The sequence below is a fragment of the Equus asinus genome, chromosome 26 (assembly GCF_041296235.1).
Source record: "Equus asinus isolate D_3611 breed Donkey chromosome 26, EquAss-T2T_v2, whole genome shotgun sequence".
Lineage (NCBI taxonomy): Eukaryota > Metazoa > Chordata > Mammalia > Perissodactyla > Equidae > Equus > Equus asinus.
Genome location: NC_091815.1, coordinates 23,838,919 through 23,850,956, shown reverse-complemented (window position 1 = coordinate 23,850,956; position 12,038 = coordinate 23,838,919). Strand labels below are relative to the sequence as shown.

The 12,038-nt window shown below is 54.2% G+C and overlaps 1 protein-coding gene across 5 annotated transcripts in view; it reads right to left on the bottom strand.

Annotated features, from left to right (window-relative positions):
* RYR1 (ryanodine receptor 1) overlaps positions 1–12,038 on the bottom strand; it is a 106,663-nt gene that overhangs the window by 62,137 nt on the left and 32,488 nt on the right. For all 5 annotated transcript variants that reach the window (XR_011498491.1, XM_070498820.1, XM_070498818.1 and 2 more), the window contains exons 32-42: positions 10,367–10,453; positions 9,978–10,204; positions 8,118–8,730; positions 6,259–6,525; positions 5,713–5,913; positions 5,254–5,365; positions 4,032–4,178; positions 2,264–2,537; positions 1,392–1,506; positions 1,178–1,310; positions 697–791 (exon numbers count right to left, since the gene is read on the bottom strand). Coding sequence is in view for 4 of the 5 variants with exons in the window: in XM_070498820.1 (XP_070354921.1) it covers positions 697–791; positions 1,178–1,310; positions 1,392–1,506; positions 2,264–2,537; positions 4,032–4,178; positions 5,254–5,365; positions 5,713–5,913; positions 6,259–6,525; positions 8,118–8,730; positions 9,978–10,204; positions 10,367–10,453 (2,271 nt within the window). In the remaining variant the exon portion in view is untranslated. The remainder of the gene's footprint in view (positions 1–696; positions 792–1,177; positions 1,311–1,391; positions 1,507–2,263; positions 2,538–4,031; positions 4,179–5,253; positions 5,366–5,712; positions 5,914–6,258; positions 6,526–8,117; positions 8,731–9,977; positions 10,205–10,366; positions 10,454–12,038) is intronic.

Here is a 12,038-nt window from a genome sequence, read left to right as displayed (position 1 = left end):
CCGCTCTTGTCTAAACTCGGACACCCTGTGACACGATATTTCTCTCTCCTGCTTACTTTTTTCCTCAACACTCGTCACCAGCTACACACCTGTATTTTACTTAATCATCTTGTTTATCATCCATCCTCCCAACTAGTCACCTTCACGAGGACAAGGCTTTTTGACTGTCCCAGTCACTGTCACACCCCATGTCCACAGGTGCTCAATCAATATTGGTTAAATAAGTAATACATAACCGCGGGTAACTGCTATTGAGTGCTTATTGTTTTATAAACGCGGCCTGGATTAACTCATTTAATCCCCAGAAGTCTATGAAGTGGTTTCTATTATGATATTCATTCTACAGATGAGGCGACAGAGGCCTGGAGAAGTTAAGTCACTTGTCCAAGGCCACACAGCAAGGGAGCTGGGGTTGTTGACCTAAGTCACTGGACTCCAGAACCCAGGCCCTTCACTGCTACATGCAGAAGCGGGGGGCACAGGGGCCAAGAGGCACCTCAAGGCCGCACGGCTGGGGAGGGGGAGTGTGGATTCGCACTCAGCCCTGTGAATGAGTGACTGAGTCCTGTTCTTGCCCAGCAAATTGTTCCCCTTCTGATCGGGTCCTGGACCACCCAGAATCGCCCCTCCGAATGGGTCCCAAGTCAGCAGGGGCCCCGGGGGGGCCTCAGGGGGCCTGGCCTCCTCTCTCTGCACCTTCTCCAGGTCCTGCTCCTGCAGCGCCAGGGCCAGCTCGTTGTTGTCGATGACGGAGGCAGCCGCCACGTCCAGGGGCGTGGAGCCCTGCATGCCTGTGGGGCGAGAGGCCGCGAGAATGCTCTTTGGAGGTGTGCGGCCGCCTGTCTCATTCCTGCTTGCCTCACCTCCTCTAGGAAGCCCTCCCTGACCACCCCTTTTCCAGCCTGGGTCAGGGGTCTCCTCTGGCCTGTGCTTCCCCATCCCTGGCCTGACTGTTCTGGGCTGTCGCTGTCTGGGATGAGTCGGTCTTCCCCATGGCACTGGGAGGCCCCTAAGGGCCAGATCCAGGGCTCTCTGGGTGTCCACAGCACTGCCCATTACAGGCCCAGATCCAGAGTGGGTTGAGAGGGAGTGTTTGTTGAATGACTGAACGAGTGAGTGAGCCCAGAGAATGGGGTGGGCCTGGATGGACGGCCAGGAGGGAGACGAGGGTCCTCACCCAGGCCGATGCCGCTGTTCTCCAGCAGGTAGCTCAGGTGGTCGAACATGGAGCGCTGGTTCTGCCGGCTGATGCGACAGAAGTAGCAGAGGAAGCGGCAGCAGCTCGTCACCATCTTGGGGAAGCGGATCTCCTGGGCAGGCAGGGGGGCCGGGGGTCAGTGCTGTCCTCCGTGGCCCCCACCCCTGAACCCCCAGCCCCCTGGGCCCCTTACCTTGGATTCGCCGCCCCCGAGGACGTTGACCATCACCTCCATGACCGTCTCGTGCATGCCCAGCGCCCGCATCAGGTTCGGGTGTTGATAGAAGACCTTGTTGTTCATGATGTTCCTGGAGCCAGAGAGCGCGTGTGTCACCAGGGGCGGGGGGGGGGCCCCACTCCAGGGAGGGCCCCCAGCCCTTGGGGGAGCTGTCGCCTCCACGTGATGACAGTTAACACTCATCGAGCTTACTCTGTGCCCGGCCCAGCCCCTTTACAGCTCTGAACTCGTCCACTCTCTGTCCGCTCTGGGAGGGGGATTATAATTGCCCCTATTTCACAGACAAGCAAGCCAAGGCTTGGACCCACGGTGGGCTCCCCTGGGGAGGAGACCTTCGTCCTGTGGCCCATGGAATCCTCAAGTGCTTCAAAAGGGCCTGACACACAGTAGGTGCTTGGAGTTTGCTGAGTGAATGAATGAGGCACACTAGACACTGAGTGAGTGCTCAATACTATTCCCATTATTATTACTCCTGCGACCGTGCGCAAGCTCACTAAGGCCGCACCACGACTCTATGAGGGAGACGTGCTCTCTCCATTTTGGAGACGAGGAAACTGAAGCTCAAAGATGGTAAACTTTGTGCCAAGAGTTGCAGGTGAGTAGGAGCTGTTACGTGGGGTGGATGGAGTGGTAAGAGGAGGGGACATGACCCAGGGAGATGGGCTGGCTGAGCGGGGAGGAGGGGATGACTCCGAGGATGGGGCAGAAGTGGGGGAGGGAGACATCATTGTATCCAGGGGACATGACCCAGGGGGACAAGCTGGAGCTGGGAAGGCACCCCTCTCTTCCCCGGGACATGCAAAGTCAGGGGAGCGGGCGGGGCTCACCCGATGCTCTGGATCATCAGGTTCTCCTCCTGGGGGCCCATCTGCACGATGAGCAGCGAGCGGATCTGGCCCAGGCACTCAAGCAGGCTCATGGTGTCCGCCATGGAGGACGGTGAGATGGTGTAGGCCCGGGGCAGGGCGCGCAGCAGCTCCCCGAGGCCGTCGTACTGCCGGTGCAGGAGGCTGAACATGGCACGCACCAGCTCGGGGCTCTGCACGAAGTCCTCTTGCGCCCAACGCACCACCGTGTGGGACACAAGCTCCTGCAGGGACTCTGGACGGGGACGCAAGAGTCAGAACCCTCCGTCTGGCCAGGGCTTTGAGCCAGAGCCATGCGGAAGGGGCCCCTCTTTCCAGAAGGCTCCTCAGTCACTAAGGGCCCACATCCTCCACCTGCCAGGGGTGCGCGAATCCTGGCAGACGTTCTCCTGTTGCCCTAAGACTCTCTGCTCTCTTCACCCTCATCCTCACTCCTCAGGGCCCCCGACCAGTTTCAAGAGGAAGAAGGAATTGTGTCACTCAGAACAGCAATGCACTATTGTAAGCAGTTCACTGTGCATCTTTGAAAGCACAAGTCCCAGCTCCATTGGTTCTGTACAAATGCCACCAACATTTCATCAAGAGAGGCGACAGACACAAAGAAAAGCTGGGAGGACTTTGGCGTCGTCTGAAAATGATGTCAAAACAACTCATTTATTTTCCCTGCTGATCTCGGTGGGACTCACCTCTCCCATGTCCCACATCCATTTTGCTCTCTGTTTCTTTTTCTCCCAACCCTTTTCCTTCCCAGGATTTCTGGGAGAGAAGACAGATGTCCCCTGTATCTCAGGGTTAGAAGAAAACTCCATGCACTGGCATTGAATGATGGTGTCACTTCATGAATGGCAATATGTTAATCCTACCTTCCTTCCAGCAGCCCTACACAATCCGGCCCTGTCCCCTCTGACCTCATCTCCTGCTCCTCTCCCCCTTATCCACTCTGCTCCAGCCACATGGGCCTCTAAACATGTCAAGCATGTCCCTGACTCAGGGCCTTTGCACTGGCTGTTCCCTCTGAACCAATCATCCTTCCCCAGATCTTTGCACACCTCACTCCCCAGCTCCCACCCCCCTGTCTTTGTCCCTCTCACTCAGTTTTATTTTTCTTCTCAGCACCCATGGCCACCTGACATTATGATATGTGTATATTTGTGTCTGTTGTATTAGTCTAAACTCCTCGAGGGCACGGACTTTGACTCTTCCCCTACTGTACTCCCCAGCCCTGCCAACAGTGCCTGGCCTGGAGTTGGCCCAATAAAAGTTTCCTGAATCTTGCAGAATAAACCCTGTACCAACGTCAGGGACTCTGTCCTTGTTAGATGGAGCTGATATATAGTTTGCACAGTGATCCACTGGACCAACATTTATCATAACTGGGTTTCTAATGCCTCAGCACAGTAATTGTCTCACCAAGAAAGAAAAGAAAAACAAACAAGAGCCACAAGGACATGGAAGCCACGAAAGTAAAGGAGTTGCCACCATCCCAAGGTTGGGTGTATGTCTCTGGGCTGGAGGGCTACCCATGCTACCCTGGTGCAACACACGTACAGTGCAGCCCCCACATTTGGGCCACACCTCCCACCTGCCTCATCTCTCACCCCGCCCTCCACTCTTCCTCTCTCATTAATACCCATATACTCCTCCTTGCCCTACTCCTCATGCGCGCGGCTCCCCAAGCACAGGGCTGCCCACCCCGCCCCAGCCCCCGCCTGGTGGTCCCAGTCCTCACGGGGTTTGCTCTCCTCTGCGGGCGGCTCATCCTCAGGCTTCTCTTTCCTCTTCTTCACCAGCCGCACTTTCTCCAACAGGCTCATCAGGCGGCTACTCAGGGTGGCCTCTTCCTCCGGTTCCTCCTCCTCGCCCTCCAGCTGAATTCCTGGAGGTGATCAAGACGGCAGGGAGTGTCATTCATCCATTTGCTCATTCGTCTGCTCAAGCATTCACGTCTTATTCATTCATCTGTTTGTGTATTCATTTCTCATTCATGGGGGTTTTCATTTATTTCTTTACATGTTCATATGTTCGTTCATTTAATCATTCTTTGAAGCATTTGTCTTTTAAATCGGCTACTATAAACAGGTTCAAAGAACTAAATGAAACCATGTCTAAAATATTAAAGAGCAGTATGATGACAATGACTTATCAAATGGAGAATATTAATAGAGAAGTAGATAATATAAAAATAACCATATGGAAATCTGGAGGTGAAAAGTAAAACAACAGAAATTTAAAAATCACTAGAGGGGTACAACAGCCTATTTGAGCTGGTAGGAGAAAGAATCAGTGAACTTGAAGGTAGGAGAATAAAGACTATCCAATCTGAAGAACAGAAAAATAAAAGAATAAAGAAAGACTAACAGAGCCTCAGAGACCAGTGGGATACAATCAAATACACCAATATATGCATAATGGGAGTCCCAGAAGGAGACACAAGAAAGGGGCAGAAAAAATATTTGGAGAAATATGGCCAAAAAGTCCCAAATTTTATGAAAAATATTGATCTGCACATCCAAGAAAGTCAGCAAAATCCAAGCAGGTTAAATTCAAAGAGCTACACTTCTAGACACATCATACTTAATGGCAAAGGCAAAGAGAAAATCTTGAAAGCCAGCCAGAGGAAAATAACACATCATAAGGGAATCTCAGTAAGATTATTAGCTGACATCAGAAACAATGGAGGTCATCCATCCATCCCTCCAGCCATCCATCCCTCCACCCTCATCCATCTGCCTATAGCCATCCATCCATGTATACATCCACCCAAATACCCATATAAACATATCCTTCTGTTCCTCATCTATTTGTTCACTAATACATCCATTCATTCAATCAACCAACAGTCACACAGCACCACTACTGTAGATGTTTAAGATTAGGAAATCTGAGGGAAACTTCAGGAGACGTCTAAAGAGAAGGTTTGGGAGGATGGTTCCCTGATCCCCTCTCCTTACCACAGTGTGCCAGCAGGTCTTGATGAAATTCGAGCAAATCCTGTCGAATGTCTTCAGGGAGAGGACAATCTTCCTCATCCTCCTCATCTTTGAAGTGCAATAGCATGTTGATCTAGGAGAAGGACCAAGGTTAGGATGAGGGTCAGAGACCTCAGAGCAGGAACTCTGAGGTCAAGGATCAAAGATCCAGTTGTGACTCCCTGTCTAAGGTTATGAGTCAAAGTGTGAGTTAGTGAAGAATATCTGGGAGACTAGAGGTTTGAAGGGGCCAGGGACAGTCTGAGGTGACTCAGAGGTCGGTTTGGTCCAGAGTGTTAGGAAAGTGAGAGGTAAGTCTATCAATAGGGTCAGAGACCAAGCACAGGTTCAGAGGTCGAGTACCATTAGTGATGAGAGTAGGGGAGGGGCTGAGGTTGGGGTTTAGACACTAAGGCCAGCCGGGATCAGGGGTCAGAGGACCTGCTCCTGGGGTGGCGAGCGGAACTCGCGAGTACGCCGGGCGGTCTCAGCTGCAGACATGGTGAAGGCTTTCATGAGGAGGCCGTAGCGGTCCCGCTGGTTGGCCTGGAGCCTGTCCACATAGCGCTCTGCAAAGGCTGCCAGGGACTCCACACGGTGCTGCAGCTCTTGGTCACAGAAATACTCCAGCAGGTGGCACATCTGTGGGAGGACAGCCATGTAGTAGGAGGGATGGTGGTGAGACCATCAGGACCTCCATGAAACTTTTCTTGCTTTCTCTCCCCTCTCCATGGCTCTGCCCCAGTCCAGCCACCATTGTCTCCTGCCTGGACCCTTAAGCCAGACTTCCCCATGGCCTCATACCTCCAATTCACTTTCCACTTGGAAACCAGAGAGATCATTCCAAGCCAGCAGCACCCCACTGCTTTACGCACTTCCGCACAGCTCCCCATGGCCTCAGGACAGAGTCCAGACTCATGCCTCACTAGACTCTGTGTCTCCCAGCCCAGATGGATGGAGGCTGACAAGCGGGAAGAACCAGCCCACCTGTAACTTCACAGACTCCGGCAGCTTCATCTGGAGCAGTCCCTCCTCCAAGCTTTCTCCTTTTTCCCCTTCTGCTGGTTCCTCTTCCTCTTTTTCTTCATCTTCTTTCTCCTGTGCCTCTTCCTCCTCATCCTCCTCCTTCTCCTCCTCATCTTCTTCCTCCTCCTCCTCTTCCTCCTCCTCTTCCTCTTCCTCCTCAGTGAATACTTCAGGCTCAATCATCTTCAATATTTGTTTCACATCCTCATCGCCAAAGATGCCCATGACCTACAGGACAAAGCCTGTGTCCTTCACTGTGGCCTGCAGAGCCTCCCTAATGAAGTCCTAACCTCACTTCCCGGACCTGCTTCTCCTGCACACGCCAGATTCACTCCTGCATTGGCTGTATATGATTCCTCCCACGTGCAGGAAGGGCATCCTCCCGCCCTGCCATCCATCCTCCTTGAGATCCCCCCAGATCCGCACCCTGTGTCCCACACACATGGCCCGACCACATAACCAAACATGAGTGCCTCTCCCTACATAAGTAAGTATCTTTTCTCCTAAGGTTGAGCGCATGTGACTCTGGAACAGGACAGACCCTATGCCCGCTGGAGGCCCTCATAGCTCCCAGCATATGCCAGCTCTCAGTAACATAATGAAGATGCTAACAGGTGGGAGGGAAACAGGTTGATGAAAGGGAAGAGGAGTGGGGAAAGAGAGAGATGGATGAATGGGAGGAGGACTGGGTGGCTGGCTTGATGAATTTATAGATAGAATAGTAGAGGTTTGAAGGGGAGATGGATGGAAGGGTGGATAACGGAGAAGTGAAGGTCAAGGTGGAGGAAGGGATGGTGAGTGGACGGTGACAGAGGATAAATGATGTATGGATAGGTGGGTAGGTGGATGGATGGTTTGATAGATGCATGAGCAAGTAAATGAGTGGATGGGTAAATAGACAAATGGGTAAATAAATAGCCATGGGGTGGGATGGGATGGATGGATGGGTGATAGGTTTGTGAATGAAAAGTCGGATGGATGGATATACGGATGAGTCATTATTAGATGGGCATATGGATGAAAGGGCACATGAAGTAAAGGATGGATAGAAGGACGGAGAATGGGCGGATGGGTGGGTGGATGAATGCATGTAGATGACTGGATGGACCATGGGTAGGCGGATGCATGTGCACACGTATGGATAAAGAGGTGCCTGGATAGATCGACAGGTAGGTGGAAGATGAAAGAACGGTGGATCTGTGGAGGGTAGATGTATGGATGGCTGGCTGGATGGATGGATGGGTGCACAGGTGGGAGGAGGAGGATGATTGAATGTATGAAAGAAAAGGTAGGTTAATAAGTAAATGGATAGGTGGGTAGATGAATAGATGGAATGGTGGATGGACTGATGTATGAGTGAATGGAAGCCTGGATGGACAATTAGATTGAAAGTTGGATAGACGGATACATGTATGGATGAATGGATGGATATGTGGGTGGAGAATGGAAGGATAAATAGATGGATGGACTTACAGATGGAAAGACAGGGTTATGTTTGAATAAAGGGATGGATGGAAAGGTGGGTGGAGGATGGATGGACGCATAGGTGGATGAATGATGGTTGGTTGGATGGATGAATGGAAAGAAGGAATAAGAGCTTAATAAACACATGAATAGATGACAGATGAATGGATGGAAGGAAAAGTGGATGAAGGATGAGTAAATGATAGGAGGATAAACTGAAAGGTGAAGGATGTGTGGATGGAAAGATGAATGGGTGGTTGGATGTATAAATGGGAGGGGGGTCGATGTATGTATGGATGGATTATTTGGCATGTGGAAGAAGAATGGGACAGAGGGAAGCAGGAGGAAGCCATTACCAGCAGGGTGGACACAAGCTTGAGCACGGGCACAAACTGGAACTCCACAGAGCCCCCGACAGGGTCGCGTGCGTGCTGCCCACCGTCTCGCACGGCCTCCCCCAGCATTCTCAGTGCTTTGTCCCGCAGGGCCTCCAGAGGGATGCTGGGGCTGAGGCGGGCCGGGGCGTCTGCCAACCCGGAAGCTGGCAGGGCAGCCACGAAACAGGGGGCTGAGAAATGGTGCGGAGGCCGCAGCGAGGTGGTGACGCCGACGCCAGGCAGGCCATAGTGGCGGGGGCCGTTATCCGCCTTTCTTCCGGGCGGGAAGAGCGTGATGGCGCGGGTCTCCTCCGTGAGGGGCACGATGTACTCAGAGAGCATGGAGCGGCGGCTGCGGCAGGCACTTTCGAGGTGGATGCTGATGAGGAGGTCGTAGTAGCCCGCACGCAGGGGGCCGGGCAGGTGCGCGTCCTCCAGGGCGTGCAGCAGCTGCGCCTGGTCCACGTGGCTGCACAGAGCATGCGCCACGCGGTTGTTGCCCAGGGCGCACACCGCGCGGTAGAGGCGGAGGGTGTGGGAGTGGAACCGCTGCAGGTCCAGGCGCTCCGACAGCTCCAGGATGTCCATGCACCTGCGGCGGAGACGGGCCACAGACAGGAACACAGCGGGCAGAGGAGATGGGAGACAGACACAGACCACGGTGAGGTAAAGAGGTGCTTAGTGAGTGTGGTGGCTCCAGCAGGGAATCCCAGTGTTCCCCTGGGTCTAGGAGTCTTAGAGTGGTTCTGGAAGTCCCTAAGGGGTCTGGGGGCCCCCTCGGATACATCTGGGATCGTGGGATGGTCTGGGACTCTGGAGTACCTGAGAGTCCACAGAGAAGATCTGGTGACCCTGAGGTGTATCTGGGATCTCCAGGTTGGGTCTGAACCCCCTCTGGCAGGTCTGAGTCACCTACTTATGTCTGAGCAGCGCTAGAATGTAAACTGCACAGGGCAGGACGTTTTTGCCTGTTTGGAGTTTTGTTTTGTTATATTCCCAACACCTAAACAGAACCTAGCAGATAGTGAGCGCTCAATAAATATTTGTTGAATGAATAAATAAACAAATGGGTGTGTCTGGGGATGGGTCTGAGCCCCCTCGGGCAGGTCTGAGCCCCTAAGTTACACATGAGCATTACTAGAATGTGCGTTCACAAGGGCTTGGTGTCCCCAGCCTAGAATGCCGCCGGTCCCACAGGAGGAGCTCAGACCTATTTATGGAATGAATGAATAAAGGAAAGATGAGGCATGTTGGAAGCCGTGTGGGTGCATCTGGGACCCCTGGCCATGAACAGAGTGCTTGAGAGCATTCTTGCCATCCATGTGAGCACATCTCTAGCCCTGGGTGTGTCTGGGTCCCCTGGAGGGGGTTCGAGATCTCCATGGATGCATCTAAAATCTCCCTGCATATGCCCGAGAGACCTGGGATGTATCGAGCCCTCTCCAACAATGGCCAAGACCCTCTGAGGTGCACTTGAGGTCCATGGGGTATTGTGTGGGCTCCTTGATGTGGATCTGGGCTCCCTGAGATGAGTGGAGCCCCGTGGGGGTGGGTCTGGAGCCCTGGGGTGCTGTCTGGAGTTCCCTGGGGTGTTATCTGGGGCCCCTGGGCTGAGTGTGGTTTCCCTGAGATGGGTCTGTGATCCACTGAGGTGGATCTGGGCCGCTAAGATGGATTTAGAGCCCCCAGGGGTATTATTGGGGGATAGTAAGGTAGATCCAGGGCCTCTTGGGATGTTGTCTGGAATCCCAGGGTAGTGGGAGGGGTCACTGAGTTGGATCCAGACCCCAGAGGGCTTGCAGTACCCGCCCCACCCCTGCGCACTGGGCTGGCCCTCACCGGTTCTCCTCGGGGATGTGCAGGGCCATCATGGTCAGCGGCTCCCGGCACTGCACGGCCCAGCCAAGCCGCTCGCCGGCCCGCCGCGTCTCCACCTGCAGGAAGTGGTTGGGCATGCGGCTCCATGAGACAGGCATCAGCATCTGTACCTCGAGCCGTGGCGGGCACTGCGGGGCCGGGTTCTTGCGCTCGCTCAGAAACATGGCGGCTGACAGTGGCATGATGTTCTGGGGGCATGGAGGGGCGCACGGGTCAGGATTCCCAGCCCGCTGCATCCTGCCACCCTGCTTCCAGGAAGGCCTCCCTGGTCGCCCCCTCCCCTTCAGCCGCTCTGCCAGCCTGACCGCCCATCCCTCCCTCCCTGGCCTGCCCGACCACTGCACTCTTACTTTCTGCTTCCCCAGCTCAAACTGGATGACATTCTGGTGGGTGGGCAGGACAAAGACGGCAGGAAACAGCTTTGTGTTGGGTTCCACCTGGCAAGGGAGAAGTGGGGAGGGTGAGCTGGAGGAGGTGTTGACTCTAGAACCCAAACTCTGGGGCCCATTGCCCCTCCTGATCCTCCTAGTGTCTGCAGATCCAGACTCAGGCACTGGGGGGCCCACAGTGAGCCCCTCTGATTCAGCCAGGCCAACCTCGTCCAGCTCCCCCAGGGCACCCTGACATCCGTATCTTTGTGCACCTCATACCCCCACCACAAATGCCATTCCCGTTTCTCTCCAAACGTACTCCTTCTTCAAAATCCAGACAGCGTCCTCTGACTGCCCCTTCCCTCCAGCCCCTCCGACCTTCACAGGGGGACCCACCCAGGCTCCACCACCACAAATACCAGCATCTGTGAGGCAGTCTTGCCGAACCTGAGTCTAATCGCACCTCTGGACCCGTCTCCCAGTTTATAGGAAATACAGGGAACAGAGGAAAATGGTAAAGGGACACTGCAGGGCTGCATTGGCCAGATCCTGACGGTGGGAAACCAGGCCAGCACTGTTCCGACATAGTGTGCCCACAAATTCCCGGGGATTTGTTAAAATTCAGATTCTAATCGGGCGGGTCTGAGGAGGGACCTGAGAGTCTGCTTGTCTAAGGAGCTCCCAGGGGACGCAGATCCTGCTGGTCCAGGGACCACCCTGTGAAGAGCAAAGCTCTACAGAACAGACAGCCCAGCTTCTTCAACAAATATATTTCAAAGAAAAAGAAAGAGCTGGAAGGGAAATCTACACATGAAAAGAGACTCGAGGGTCCCAGCAACCAACTAAACTATATGATCTTATTAGATTCCAATTCAAACAAATAGAGAGCAAAAAGACGTTTTTGAGACGACCAGAGAAATCTGAGCATGGACTGGATATTTTGGGGAATATGGATGATACTGGGGAATTGCTGGAACTTTTTTAGGTGATAGTGGTATTGTGGTTATAGTTTGTAAAAGAATCCTTATCTTTTAGAGCTACATACCAAAAGAGATGAAACCATATGATGTCTGGGATTTCCATCAAAATCTCCCAGTGGCTGTGGGGGTGAAGGTGGCTGTGGGGGTGAGGGTGGCTGTGGGGGTGAGGGTGGGTGTGGGGGTGAGGGTGTGTGTGGGGGTGAGGGTGGCTGTGGGGGTGAGGGTGGGTGTGGGGGTGAGGGTGTGTGTGGGGGTGAGGGTGGGTGTGGGGGTGAGGGTGGGTGTGGGGGTGAGGGTGTGTGTGGGGGTGAGGGTGTGTGTGGGGGTGAGGGTGGCTGTGGGGGTGAGGGTGTGTGTGGGGGTGAGTGTGGCTGTGGGGGTGAGGGTGGCTGTGGGGGTGAGGGTGTGTGTGGGGGTGAGGGTAGATGTGGGGGTGAGGGTGGGTGTGGGGGTGAGGGTGTGTGTGGGGGTGAGGGTGGCTGTGGGGGTGAGGGTGTGTGTGGGGGTGAGGGTGGCTGTGGGGGTGAGGGTGGCTGTGGGGGTGAGGGTGTGTGTGGGGGTGAGGGTGGATGTGGGGGTGAGGGTGTGTGTGGGGGTGAGGGTGGCTGTGGGGGTGAGGGTGGCTGTGGGGGTGAGGGTGTGTGTGGGGGTGAGGGTGGCTGTGGGGGTGA